This window comes from Rhinolophus hipposideros, assembly GCF_964194185.1.
Source record: "Rhinolophus hipposideros genome assembly, chromosome: 5".
Taxonomy (NCBI): Eukaryota; Metazoa; Chordata; class Mammalia; order Chiroptera; family Rhinolophidae; genus Rhinolophus; species Rhinolophus hipposideros.
Window position 1 is genome coordinate 5,595,651 of NC_138051.1, and position 15,670 is coordinate 5,611,320.

At 35.0% G+C, this 15,670-nt stretch overlaps 1 protein-coding gene across 4 annotated transcripts in view; it reads right to left on the reverse strand.

Moving 5' to 3' along the window:
• Positions 1-15,670, reverse strand: part of LRRC49 (leucine rich repeat containing 49) — a 136,163-nt gene that overhangs the window by 24,155 nt on the left and 96,338 nt on the right. For all 4 annotated transcript variants that reach the window (XM_081050343.1, XM_081050342.1, XM_081050344.1 and 1 more), the window contains one exon: positions 14,246-14,412. In XM_081050343.1, the coding sequence (XP_080906469.1) occupies positions 14,246-14,412 (167 nt within the window). The remainder of the gene's footprint in view (positions 1-14,245; positions 14,413-15,670) is intronic.

The window sequence follows — 15,670 nt, forward strand, 5'->3', positions numbered from 1 at the left end:
GTTTTATCCTTTGTTTGAGGAGCAGGAAACAATTTTTAAATAAAAAGTATGAGGACCATATTCAACGCAAGTTTCTAAGTCCCTACAATGTGCCATACATGGAGGTAGGTGGTGGTGCTGGGGATACAAAGGTGAATGAGAGATGCTTGTTGTCTGGCCTCAAGGACCCACCTGAGAGAGATAAGTTGGTCAATTGTGTGGAGGATGTAGGAGGGAGAGGCTGGATGAATGGGGATTAATAGGAAGATCAGCGCAACATGTCAACTAGACCATATTAAAGCATAACCAAAAAGAGCAGAAATGGCATTGGCAAGAAAACCAGACAGACGTTAGTTCAAATTGTACATCTGCCATTGATAAACAGAGGATGGTTTGGGCAAGCTATTTATTAATAATTTCTTTGTAGTTTCAGTTTCTTTGTATGTAATGGTGTTCATAATATATATATTTTTCAGAGCTGTTTCAGAGACTAGAAGTAATATTTTAAAACATACTTCATGCTTAGCTCAATACATTTTAGTGATTATTAATAAAAGAAGAAAACAAATATACCGGATATTTAAGAGAAAATAAAGATAGGACTTACTGATTGGCTGAGGTGAATGAAGGAGAGGAAGGAATCAAGTGTCCAGTTTTAGAGTAGTTGACTGGGTCACCTGGTCCAGTTGTCTACCCCCATCTAGTCTAAATTTATGCTCTAAGAAATGTAGTATTCTTCTATAGAGGTTCTGCATTTGAAAATTTGTTTTCCCATGAAGCCCAATATATTTCCATGGATATTTCCCAACCCATACATTATTTATATAACAATAGGCTGTCTGCCATCAAATAGAAATTCTCTTCAAGATCATTAGTGGTTAATTCCAAGTTCAAACATTCATGTATTCAACTCAATCTTTACATAAGAATGAATTTAAAAAATACTCTATGTCTTCTTGATTACTGTAAGACAGGGTAATTAACATATATATTTAATTTTATTTTTCAATTATAGTTAACATACAATATTATATTAGTTTCAGATGTACAACAGTGATGAGACATTTAATACCTAATGAAGTATAGGGTGATTAACTTAATGCCATAAAGTAATGAGTCCACGAAAGCCAGGCTAAATGGAGAATACACTCTTAAATACCTCAATGGAAAAAAAGACAATACTTCAGAAGATTATGGATGCTTTTGGTGGGTTTCAAACACATCTTAGGCTTTCTAAACAGGATAGGACAGAAAGCCTGAAAATATTTTGGAAGATTCTTTCCCCCATGAATTAGTGGTGCTGATTCTTACAATAACGTATTTTATAAATTTCTATTACAACATTAGTAGGTGTGGAAATTCATTTCATGCATTATATTTTATTATAGTATTATTGGCTAAAATACCACAGTGTTCACAGTCAGGAAATGACCGAAAATAAACCAGCCTCACTGCAAGCATCCAATGTAAGCAAAGAAAACATTACACCAAGTACTTTCCCATTGCTGGCAGGGGAAAGAAACCTGCAATATGTCATTTTACTGCAGAGCTGTCCCAAATACAGTGAACAGAGAAATCATTAATGGGATATAGCAAAGTTTTATGGAATTTCTTCCCTTTATGTGCCTATAATTTTTTCATGGATACTTGTTTCCAGGCATTTAGTTACACACCCATCAGCCAAAGGTCACAGACATCGTAACACAAGAATTAGCCACCTTTTTGGCAATAAGAAATACTGAAGACTATAATTGTGATTTTTAAAAATGGAAAACCTTATGTAATATTAAAAGAACAAATCAGAACTCCAAGGAAAAAACTCTGTGGCCCCCTGACTAGCTTTCTAACTTCAGAAAGAGCCAGGCTTGTATCATTCCAGAAAGATAAAATTTAATTATGTTTTTAAAGACTTACAGACAATGCAGTAATACAACTTATAATATTCAAAACACTTCACTTTGTACTTCTAGATAAAATAGCAGACAGACTGAGCACATGTATTTGCAACCTCTCCCTCTAAGATCCCATGAAGGTAATTGTAATGGTATAAACACACAACAACAAGGGCAAAGTGGGGAGCAATCTGCAGCGAGAAGTTTCTGCCAATTTCTAGAAGCTGGAAAGTGAAGAACGTTGAGTGATGACGAAGGACAAAGGAAGCCATAGCTTTGAAAATGCACTGCAGACAAGAATAAAGATGGCAGCCGAGCTGCCCGGTAAAGTTTTGGAAAGGAAAGAACAGTTGATAGGATGGAAGACTGGAGTGGGAAGTGAGAATGAACACAGGGACATTAACTGAAGATCTATAAAAAAACCCTTCTACCTACTTCTCCCACCGCCAATAAAACAGGCAGAGCGGCACTGCAGCTCAGTGGGGAAAAGAAAGAATACTCAATAAATAACACTAGGGCAACTGGTTATTCCTATAGAGGAAGAACTGATTTGTTTAATCAGATTTCAACCTCAAACTTAAAAACCAATTCCAGGTGTAATAAAGAATAAACTAAGAAAGGCCAAATTTTAAACCTTTAGAAAAATAAAATGGGAGAATATAATCTCAATGTAGTAAAATATTTTTTTTCTTAAATATGATCTTTTATGGGTAAACCATAAAAGAAAATATATATAAACTGGTATCTTCAAAATATAAATGGTATTTAAAGTCAAAGACATATGTGAAATTGCTTGGGGGAAAAGGAGAGAGTAAGGAGAGGGCTCGGGACAAGAATCTGAGAAACTCTACCATCTAGAAGTTGAGTGTCTAGAAGTACTTGAGGATATGATGATGAAACATAATGATGACTGGAAAAAAAAGATGTGGTACATATATACAATGGAACACTATTCGGCCATAAGAAAAAGTAAAATACTGCCATTTGTGATAACATGGATAGATCTTCAGATTATTATGCTAAGCAAAATAAGTCAGACAGAAAACATCAAGAACCATATGACTTCACTCACATGTGGGATATAAAACTGAAAGCAACAAAGAAACAAGACAAAGAAACAAAAACTCATAGACACAGACAATAGTTAAGTGGTCACGAGAGGGTAAGGGAGGAGGGGGGTGGGAGATGAGGGTAAGGGGATCAAATATATGGTGATGGAAGAACTGGCTCTGGATGGTGTACACACAATGCAATATATAGATGATGTATTATAGAAATGTACATTTGAAACCTAATTTTATTAACCAATGTCACCCCAATAAACTTAATTTAAAAAAAACACATAATGCAAGAGAAAAAAACACCTCTTGCATTGGTGATACAACAGCAATGGCATTTTAAAATTATTGTTAAAAGATAAAAAAAGATTAAAAAAAACTACTAGTAACATGATATAAAATAAAAAAGGAAATATGAGACTAAATTAGGTCAGGGGGATAGTAGGCTTCAAAAAGATAAACAAGAAGTTCAAAGAATTTGAAACGTAGTAAAAGCAGCACAACTGTTTTTGTTCAATTAAAAAAAAAAAGCCAGGCAATAAGAAACCCCACGTAAAAACAAACTATGTAAGAAAGGCATGGCTCATATATGAAGCAAACTAAAGTGTGGCATGGTTTTGAACAACTTTTGAAGTGTAAATAAAAGGAGGCTGTTTCAATTTGGGATTAGTCTCCTTGAGTAGTTTAGGAAGCAGAAAATGAGATATAATCACAGTACACTACTTAACTCTCAAGTAAAAATAGTTATATAATAGTTACATAACCATAGAAACTGAAAGCACTGTTTAGTAGTTTTGAATCTTTAGAAGATCCAACTGACAAGTGTTATGATTATAGAACAGATATACATTATCTTGATCTTGATATGTAAAAGTATAGCTCATAGAATATGGAAAAATTCTAGTTCCAAAAGAGAGAAAATGGTAGGGCAGGGACCTCCAAAACGGTACTCCTCCATAAAAGTATAAATATGTTAGCGAAAACTGCCAGAATCAACTTTTACAGAAATCTGGAATCTAACAACAAAAAATTACAACAACCAGGGGAATGCTTAAGAAAAAATGCTAACTTTCAGTAAGACAGTTCTGTGGCATTTTAACATATCCTGTTATCATCACCTAACTCCCCAGCTAAGTGGTAATCTTAAAGATGGCAACCCATATTCTTCATGCAGGTTGCTAGTACCAGAGGAAGCAATATAAACCTTCCTCTCAAAAAGTTATGGTTGTATGTTTTGACATGTCTAGTGACTCCATAAAGGACCAGCTCAAGGGCTTGCTTTTGTTTCACCTGACTTGGAACTTCCTCATGGCTGAAGTGGCTTTCTAGGTGACATTTGTTAAAAACATTTAAAGGCAAAAATGTATTGCTGACACATGGGACAAAACACAGACAGACCAAAAAGTCTGAGGAAGAAGAGGCTGGGGAAGGAGATACTTGGGGAATAAGGGCTTTGGGAAGCTCATGTATATTTCAGGGAATCTAGAAGGCCACATTCATGTCCAGGGGTGGAAACTTGCTCAGAAAAGACCTGAGAAGACCCTAGGCAATCACTTGCGATTGTTGAAAGCAGCAAGAATAGTTATATACAAGGGATCCTCAATAAGATTAATAGAGAATTTCTCATCAGAAACCATCTAGGGCAGAAGGTAGTAAAATGACTGTCAACGAAGTGCTGAAAGGAAAAAAAAGTCAACCAAGAATTCTATTTCCAGCAAAACTGTACTTCAAAAAATAAGGGAGAAATCAAGACATTCCCACATAAACAAAAGCTGTGAGAGTTTATGGCTAGTACACCTGTCCTACAAGAAATGCTAGATGGGAGGGAAGGTGGGGATAAAGGGGAAGGTGAGGGGATTAGAAAGCACAGTCAGTAACCACAAGATTGCCACAGGGATACGAAAGTCAATTTGGGGAATGTAATCAATAATGTTGTAAAGATTTTGTAGGGTATCTGATGACACTTGTCTCATTAGGGAGACCACTTCAGGGATGATGTAGACGCTTGATCACTGCACTGTACACTTGAAGCTGAACAATAATCAATGTCAACTACAATTTTATATATATGTGTGTGTATATATATAAGCTATATGTATATAAGTATATATAAGTATATATATATATACACATACATATACATATATTTCCAAGAAGCAGAGCACAGCATTAGGAATAGAGACAGTGGAAATGTAATGGCTGTGTGCAATGTCAGAGGGATAGTGGAAGGGGGGAGGTTATCACTGTGTGAGGGATATGAATGATAAATGTCTAACAATTATATTGTTTTGTGCACCTGAAACTAACAACAAAAAAAGAAATGCTAAAGTAATCCATTAGACTGAAATGAAAGGATTCTAGACAGTAACTCAAAGTCATATGAAGAAATAAAGAATATCAGGAAAGGTAATTACGTAGGTAAAAATAAAAGCCATTTGATTGGTAACTCCGTTTTTCTACATGATTTAATAGACAAATGCATAAAAAATAATAATTATAAATCTGCATTAATGTGCACACAATGTATAAAGATGAAATCTGGAACAACAACAACATAAAGGGGGTGGAGATATACAGGAGTTAAGTGTTTGCATATTATTGCAACAAAGTTGGTATCAATGTAAACTAAATTGTTATAAATTGAGATGTTAATTGTAATCCCTAGGGTGACAACTAAGACAACAACTAAAAAATATACAGTGGAAGGAATGAGAATGGAATCAAAATGGCACACTAAAAAATAAATTATCAATTAAACACGAAAGAAAAAAGTAATGCAAGTACTGAGGAACAAAGAAGATATACAACAGAAAACAAATAGAAAAATGACAGAAATAAATCCTTTTTCAGGCTTGATTAATTTCTTAAACTAAAAGGATGATATTTATTTTTTTAAAAACATGATTCTACTATATGCTGTGTAGAAGATTAAAAGACAAATATATCGAAATTGAAAGGATGGAAAAATATTTCATGCAAACAGTAACCAAACATGAGCTGGATGGGCCCCTAATATCAAATAAAGTAGATGTTATATCAAAAATTGTTACAAGAGATATAAAATGACATTTTATATGGATAAAAAGGTCAATCCATCAGGAAGGTGTATCAGTTATAAATATAGGTACACTTAACACCCAAAATAGATGAAGAAAAACTGATGGGAGCAGTAGCTCTACAATAATAGTTGGAGACTTCAATACCCTACTTACAGCAATAGATGGAATAACTAGATAGAAGATCAATTAGAAAATTTAAGACTTGAAGAAGAGTATAAACCAACTAGATCTAACAAAAATATATAGAAGAGTCTACTCAACGACACCAGATTATACATTCTTCTCAAGTGCACATAGAACATTCTTCAGGATAGAACGTACATTAAGCCACGAAAGAAGTCTCACTAAATTTTGAAAGACTTCACACAAAACATCTTCTCTGAACACAATGAAACTAGAAATCAGTAATAAAAGGAAATCTGGAAAATTCACAAATATGAGGAAATTAAACAACACACTTTTAAAGAACCAATGGGTCAAGGAAGAAATCACCAGAGAAATTAGAAAAATATAGTTGATAGCAGGTGCAAGTCAAAATATGGGAGGAGAAGTAAAAAGGACAGGCTTATCTCGCACAGCGCAGACTCGAGAGTTACCATCTACATCAGATGGAACTACAGGAATAATCACATATTACAAAAGTTACCAATAAAAGAATTCCAGATACATAGTTCAGAGAGGAGACGTGGTGATTGAGCTGGACATTCATCTATTAATATTATAGGAAAAAGTATACCTAAATCTTATGAATCAAGAAATGGCATAATACATATTTAGAGATTTGGTATAAAAGGAGTCAGCAAGATACACTTGGGGAAAAAAGTAGCCATATTGGTAAAAGGAAAATCAGGTGAATGTGTTATACCAAGAAAGTCAATGCAAAGAGTCTTCCAACAATGAAGAATGAAAACTACATCAAATGGTGTGGAAACTTCAAGTAAAATAAGGACATAAAGTTCAAAAAGCCAATCTGGATCCTCTGGTTAAGAGCTTCTGGTCTAGGCATATACAAGGTATAATACCTTAGAAATACTTTACCTTTCTGATATGAGATTTTACAGGAATCTGTAAAACCACAAACTAAATTGGAGAAAGTAACTACAACTACTAGAAGTTATAAGTAATTTTGTATTATAGTCCTCACCAATAATAATTCACTGTCTCTAAAGTTTTATTTTTCTGGCTTCATATATAAATATCATCTGCCTCCTTGATTTAATACTCTTTAGGTCATTAAAAGGGGTCAGACCAAGATAATGTAATGGCGTGTCCATGGCACTTTGAACTTACATCAGTAGAAAATAAATATTTTCCCAGAAATTATGGATCCCTTTCCTACTGATTCATTACTGCTCTCCACATCCTCTTCATGGAATCGCACATCACTTCTCCCATCTCTCCCAAACTCTTCCTTTGTTCTTCTTGCTTAAAAAGCTTCTGACCTTGTGGAACCCCTAATAAAAATTCTGGAACTCTTGGCAGTAACTATAAGGCACAACAGTTTGCACAACAGATATTTCCTCTTTCTCTTAGAAATGATTGCTTGTTTTTGAGACCATAAAAAAGAAGACTCTATAACTTTAAATTATTTTAGAGGGTCACAGAATTTTTGGCCATAAGCTGCTTAAAACATTCAAAGTGTGAGGAAAGTCACATTAATAGTCCACGTATCAGAGACAGTTTTGCCATGTAAAAGAGCCAATTAACAAAAAAGACACTCTTGCCAATTTTATTACTCTTTTCAAAGAATCAGCTCTTTCTTGCACTATTTTTTCTGTTGTCTTTTTGTTCTCTATTTCATTTAATTCTGCTCTAATTTTCATTACTTCCTTCTTTGGACTTCATTTGTTCTTAGTTTTCTAGTCCTTTAAGATGTAATGTTAGGTTGTTTATTTAGGATTTTTCTTGTTTCTTGTGAGAGGCCTATACTGATATAAATTTCCCTCTTGTTATTGCTTTTGTTGTATCCCAAAATATGTCATATTGTCATTCTCATTTGTCTCTATGTATATATATTTTCATTTCTCCTTTTATTTCTTCTTTGACCCAGTCTTCTTTAGTGGCATGTTGTTTAATCTCCACATATTTGTGGGGTTTTTTCTGCTTTCTTTTTGCAGTTGATTTCCAATTTCAAAGCACTGTGACTGAAAAATATGCTTGGTATGATTTCAATCTTCTTAAATTTGTTTAGGCTAGTTTTATGTCCCAACATATGGTCTATCCTTGAGAATGTTCTATGAGCACTAAGGAAGAATGTATAATATGGTGTTCTGGGATGAAAGGCTCTGCAAATGTCCATTTGGTCTAATGTGTCAATTAAGGTAGATAGGTCCTTACTGCTGATTTTCTGTATGGATGATCTATCCTTATCTGTTAATGGTGTATTTAGGTCCCCTACTATAATTGTGTTTTTGTCAGTTTCCCCCTTTAGTTCTGTTAGTAGTTGCTTCACATATTTTTGTGCTCCCTGATTGGAGATATCTATGTCTATACATATACATATATATATGTGTGTATGTGTGTGTGTGTGTGTGTATATATATATATATATATATATACATGCATATGTATATCTTCTACATATATGTACATATGTATATGTATATACGTGTGTGATATGTGTGTGATATTATTTTAAAAAATTGAAGAAGACACAAAGACATGGAAAGGTATTCTGTGTTCAGGGATTAGAAGAATCAACATAGTTAAAATGGCTGCATTACCCAAAGCAATCTACAGATTTAATACACTCTGCCATCAAAATCCCAATGACATTTAAAAAAAAAATAGAACAAAATGCCATCACATTTGTGTGGAATCACAAAAGATCCCAAATAGCTGAAGTAATCATGAGCGAAAAGAACAAGGCTGGAGATAGGTATCACATACTCTGACTTCAAATTATACTACAAAGGAACAATAATCAAAACAGCATGGTATTGGCAGAAAAACAGTCACACAGACCAATAGAACAGGGAGCCAAGAAACAAATCCACATATATATGGGCAAATAGTTTTTAACAAAAGGAGCCAAAAACATACAATGGAGGAAAGACAGCCTCTTTAATAAATGCTGCTGGGAAAATTGGAAAGCCACATGTAAAGGAATGAAACTAGACTGCTATTTGACACCATACACAAAAATTAACTCAAAATCTCAATATAAGACGTGAAACAATAAAATACATGGAAGAAAATATAGGTACTAAACTTACAGATCTTGGTCTTAGAGAGGATTTTAGGAATTTGACCTCAAAGGCAAAGGAAGTAAAAGCTAAAATAAATGAATGAGACTACGTGTATATCAAACTGAAAAGCTTCTGCACAGCAAAAGAAACCATCAACAAAACAAAGGTGGAACCCACCAAATGGGAGAAGATATTGGCAAGCACCACCTCCCATAAGGGGCTAATATCCAAAATATACAAAGAACACTTACAACTCAACGACAAAAAAGCAAACAATCCAGTTTAAAAAATGGGCAGAGGACCTGAACGGATACTGCTCCCAACAAGACATACAAACAGCCAACAGATAGGTGAAAAGATGCTCAACTTCACTAGCTATTAGGGAAATGCAAATCAAAACCACAATGAGAAACCACCTCACCCCAGTCAGAATGGCTGTCACCAACAAGACAAGTAATAACAAGTGTTGGAGAGGCTGTGGAGAAAAAGGAACCCTCATACACTGTTGGTGGGAATGTCAACTGGTACAGCCACTATGGAAAGCAGGATGGAGGTTCCTCAAAAAAAATAAAATAAGACTAGAGTTACCATATGACACAGCAATCCCTCTTCTGGGTATCTACCTGAAATTTTTAAAAATATTTCTTTGTAAAGATATATACACACAATGGAATACTATTCAGCATTAAGGAAAGATGATATAGGAACATTTGTGACAACATGGATGGATCTTGAGAATATAATGCTAAGCGAAATAAGTCAGACAGAAAAAGCAGAGAACCCTATGATTTCACTGATATGTGGTATATAAACCAAAAACAAGACAAACAAATGAGAAACAAGAACTCATAGACACAGACAATAGTTTAGTGGTTACCAGAGGGTAAGGAGGGTGGGGGGAGGGAGATGAGGGTAAGGGGGATCAAATATATGGTGATGGAAGGAGAACTGATTCTGGGTGGTGAACACACAATGGGATTTATTGATGATGTAATACGGAATTGTACACCTGAAATTATGTAATTTCATTAACAATTGTCACCCCAATAAATAAATTTAAAAAAAAAAAGATATATACACCCCTATGTTCACTGCAGCGTTATTCATGGTGACCTGGAAACAACCAGGTCCAAGATATGGAAACAACCCAAATGCCTTTTGATAGGAGATTGGATAAAGAAGAGGTGGTGTATATATATATATACACACACACACAATGGAATATTACTCGGCTGTTAAAAAAAAGATGAGATACTGCCATTTGTAACAACATAGATGGATCTTGAGAATAGCATGCTAAGTGAAATAAGTCAGGTGGAAAACATCAAGAACCATATGATTTCACTCATATATGAAAGCAACAAATGAACAAACAGAAACACATAGACACAGACAACAATATGGCGGTTACCAGACGGGGGCGCAGGAGGTAGAAAATGGGGAAGGATATCAAATATATGGTGATGGAAGGAGATTTAACTTTGGGTGATGAACACATAATGCAATACAAGGATGATGAGTTATAGAATTGTACACTTGAAACTTATATAATTTTATTAACCAATGTCACCCCAATAAATGTAATGAAAAAGAAACAAACAAAGACACTCTTGCACACCCTGCAACTGCCCACACTAGTGAGACTTGAACAGTGAATAGCCCTGTAAGAAGAGCATAGAACGTATTGGCTGAGATTGGAAAGAGATAAGGCTGGTCACTGTTTAATACTTTGGCCCCTGGGTCCACACCTAGTTCTACCATCAGTAACTTCAGTGTCTACAATAATAGGTTCAACTGATCTCTCCTCTGATCTTCACATCTACTCTTTTCCATCAACCCACTCGCATGCTGCAGTAATGGACTCCAATTACTTAGTATTGTCATTACTTATGTTGTGCTTCTAAAATCTTCAACTGCAAAAAAATTACTCTGACTATAAATCTCCCCTATTCCAGCTCACTATTAACCTTCTTACTTCATAATTTCTCGTCCTTGATCTCATTTAGAATTCCAGTCCCAGAAACACTAAATTTTCTCCCAATCTATTAGCAACCTTCTGTATTTAATTCCTTAAAATATCTAGCCTATACCATGTAACGCATCATTTCTTGTGTTTGTCATTATATTTGAAATGTTTACTCTTTATCTTTGATCCTCTATCTCCTTATTCTTTATCAGACATTTAGCTTCTCTATGTGACACCTAGCTATTCTGTGTTCCTGGAATACTCACTTAACAATTCAGACTACAGTTGCTACAATTTCATGGTTTCTAACCTCATTAAGTTCCCCAGAATTTTCCTTCAGTCTTTCAACACTTTCCCAGTTAGTTCCCTCTGGATACCAAACAAGACCTTAAAATGCAGATATACACCATGATTTTTAAAGTGGATGATTTATTATCTTAAGAATGTTAATCCTTCTGAAATGAATAACTTAAATGCCATTTGAATAAGATTCTAACATTTCTATTTAGATTAAATAATTTTAAAGTTCATATGCAAGAACAAGAGTGTTTGAATTGAAACTGTGAAAAGAAAATAGTGAAAGCAGATTTCCTGTACTTGCTATTAAAACTTACTACAAAACTATTATAATCAAAATAATCTGGTATTGGCATTAAAAGACATGAGTAGAATAGTGAAATGGAATGGAAAGTCCAGAAATATATCCAAATATTTATGGAAACTGAATATAAGATGAAAATGGCATTCTCATGAAAAAAGAGACTAGTTTAATTAAGAAATGCTATTATTAGTAAATTGATGAGTCAATTGAAATAAAATCAAGTTAGACTCTTACCTAACACCATGTGTAAAAATAAATTTGATTAATTAAAGGATTAACTTTTAAAAACCTTAACCTTATTTAAATTTTAGAATAAAATTTGCAAGATTATTTGGATAAACTTGGAACTAGGAAACCTTCTTAAGGAAGATAGAAAAAAATATTTTTTAAAAAAGAGAAGTCAGAAATAGAAATGACTCATGTAGTATTCCATAAATCTAAAGACCAATGATACAAAGTTTTTACTTTATAAAGTACTTTAGTTCAAATGAAGTAAAATGATAATGTTGACACTTAAACGATATTAAATAAAGCTCTATGGCAGTATAAGAATGATACACTTGTTATATAAATTATCACTTAATTTGTATTTCTATTCTTGGTGCCTGATTTTTTTAGCTGAAAGAGCTGAGAAGCTTTCCATGTGGATACCCAAGAGGAAGGAAGTACAGTGATCAATATAAAGTAATTCTATAACCCAAAATGTAAAGTATCTTTGTCTAAATATACAAGGCTTGACATTTAAGTTCGCAAACTCATCCTCGAAAAAGTGCTACATACTCATAGCTAAATCTCACTACGGTCACCTTTGAAGTCTCCCCTTGGGAAGCTATGCACCCATGCCAGTGTCTAGTCCACTCTTCAAAGCAATTTTGGAACTCTTTTTCTGGAATGGCCATCAGAGCTGTCATCGTATTACCCCTTGATGTCCTGAATGTCATCAAAATGTCTTCCTTTCAATATTTCTTTTATCTTCGGGTAAAGAAAGAAGTCATTGGGGCCAGATCAGGTGAGTAGGGAGGGTGTTCCAACACAGTCATTTGTTTACTGGCTAAAAACTCCCTCACAGACAGTGCCCTGTGAGCTGGTGCATTGTCGTGATGCAAGAGCCATGAATTGTTGGGGAAAAGTTCAGGTCGTTTTCATCTAACTTTTTCAGGCAGCCTTTTCAGCACTTCCAGATAGTAAACTTGGTTAACTGTGTGTCCACTTGGTACAAATTCATAATGGATAATCAATCCCTCTGCTATCAAAAGAGGTTAGCAACACGGTTGTAACAAGTTCTCAAAGTTAATTGTCAGATCTTGTGTATCAAACTTTTTAACTCCAGAAAATGTCCAAAATATTATTCTAATGCCTCTTAAATTACTTTCTTTATATATGACAAGCTTAAAGAATACTAGCTAAAACCTTGAAATAAAAGCTACATTATATTCAGTTTGAAGTGTGTTTCAGAATTTGGTTAAGTGCATTAAGGGTATTAGATAACTGCTTCATCAAATGAAACGGAATTGAAGCTCTATCTATCTGATTTTTAGGGTTTATTTTTAAATTACATATATTTTTTAAATTATAAATAAACTATAAAGACGTATATGCTTTCTGTCCCTCTCATTTACTTGCTTCCAAATGCTTTCTTGAGAAGAGAAATATGCAGTGTCTGGATAGTGTACTCAGATTTGCTCATAAACCAGGGATACGTATCATGTGACCCATGCGTGATAGAAGCAAAGAGATTTGGAGCCATGGGAACAAATATTATAGAGCACACCTGGAGTAATTCTTCACGTTTCTTGCCGAATTGCTTAATACAACTAGTTAAGGAGTAAAGTTTTGTAGGGCTGCTGAGGGTACAACAGACATCAAGACAATCAGGATTCTTTTCCTCTGGAAGCTTACATTCTAGTGGAGAAAACAGGTATGAAACTACTTATCACACACTAATTAATTATGATTATGTAAGTGCTAACAAGGTGAAATGCGGAACACTGACAGATAAAAGGCATATCTGATCTAATTCAGTCTCCAGGAAGTAGTTAGGGAATGTAAGGTTTCAGGGGATGCAAGGTTTAAATTGAAGACCTCTAGCCTGAGCTGGAGTTCGCTAGGGCAAGGAAACGAAGCAGGCAGGCAAGTGGTGTCAGAAAGCAACTGTTTCCAGGAGCAGGGTTCTGAGGTAGGAAGGAAGTAACCCAACTGAAACTCACTGAGGCTGCAGCATGAGAATGGGATAAACAGCTGAGGTGGGTACCCGGCCTCATAGGCTGTATGAAGTGATCTAGATTGTTTCCCTGTGACAAAAATGAAACCACTGAAGGGTTTTAAATTATGGATCAGTTTACTTTTCCAATAATTCATCTTAACTTTTTAATTTAAACTTCTAATTTCAGTAGGCTTCCTTCAGAAAACTATTTTAAAATAATTATATGAGAAATGGGTTCCCATTTCTGCTTCAAATTCAGTTCTCCGAAGAGTCGCATGGGAAGGAGAACCACTGCGTACCCGGTTTCCTCTGGAAATGCAGAGATGGTGCTTCCATCCATCTGACAGGGCCCCTGAGAAGGAGAGTCCGTATCTTTTCTATCTTGATTTGTAGCAAGACTGGTGACTCGATGTTGTTGCAAGTCCCACTTTCGAGCTACGTTGTTAATTGTTAACCTTTTCTTCTCCTGTGGAAAAGGTCATTGTGACAAGTATTACATAACACCATTTTTATAGCAGGAGAGTATCCCAGGAACATATTGTTTGAACCACTTATCACACTTTTAAAAGGAGCCTATTCCTTAAAAGTAGCTACCAAATGTGTATCCTAAAACAAAGTATGACTGGCCTTCATTTACCCTGTGTATTCAAATATTTCAATAATGATCTATGATCCTTAAAGAAAAAATATATACAAATAATAATTATTCCCACTGGAGATATGAAAATTCATTATCTGAAAGTTTAACAGAAATATATATACTTAAGTGTTATCCAAAATTTTAATTTGACAGGCATTTGCATGTCTTTGTGTTTAAACACAAAGCAAAATGAGTAAGATCTTAAATTTTAGGACCATCTAATAATTAGAACTAATACAGTGGAATAATCGCGGCAAGGACGAGAGAAGGAGATGGGACTGATCAATGTTCCAAGCTTCACAGTATGAATTACAACATCTGAAAATTAAAAATTATATATAGACCACTAAAAGAAGATGTACTAGGGTGAAGTATTTCTAGGTAACTAGTACCAGCCTAGATGAACAGGAAAGAAGTTAATTCATTACATGCAACTCATGCGTTAGGGTAGTGGTCCTCAGACTTTGCAGCGCCTCACATTTCAGGGGGCGCTGATGAAAACACTAATTGCTAGTTCTCACCTCCTTCTGATTTAGAGTGTTTGGGGGTGGGTTCAAGAATCTGCAATTCTAACAGGCTCCCAGGTGCTGCTAATGGACCTCACCTTGAGAACCACTGGGCTCCGTTGTCTCACAGAAACCTGTCCAGACAGCAGATCGAGACTCTTGAAAGAAACTGTGCTTGGCTGAAATGTTTCTATTCAACATAAATGGATGGGGGACAACTATTCTGGTTAAGTCTCCATGATGAAAAGTTCACATTTTAAAATGGCATGTCCATTAAAAATAGAAAGAAGGGCAACAAGGCAAAAGATGAGTGTCTGTGTTTTCTTCCTGTCCCCCTACCACCTGTCCCCCTACCACCACCCATCCCATTTTCTTAATGTTTCGCGTTGTCACATGAAACATCCCCAGCAAAAGCTGAGTGTCTTTGGTATCACGGAGCTGAATCTAAGCTAGGGCTAGAACACAGGTCTCCTGAGTTCCCATGCTTTTCTTCTTATTAAAAAATTTTTCATTAATTACAGTTGATTGGGGTGACAAATGTGAGTCCAGTTACACAGGTTTCCGGTGTACAATTCTGT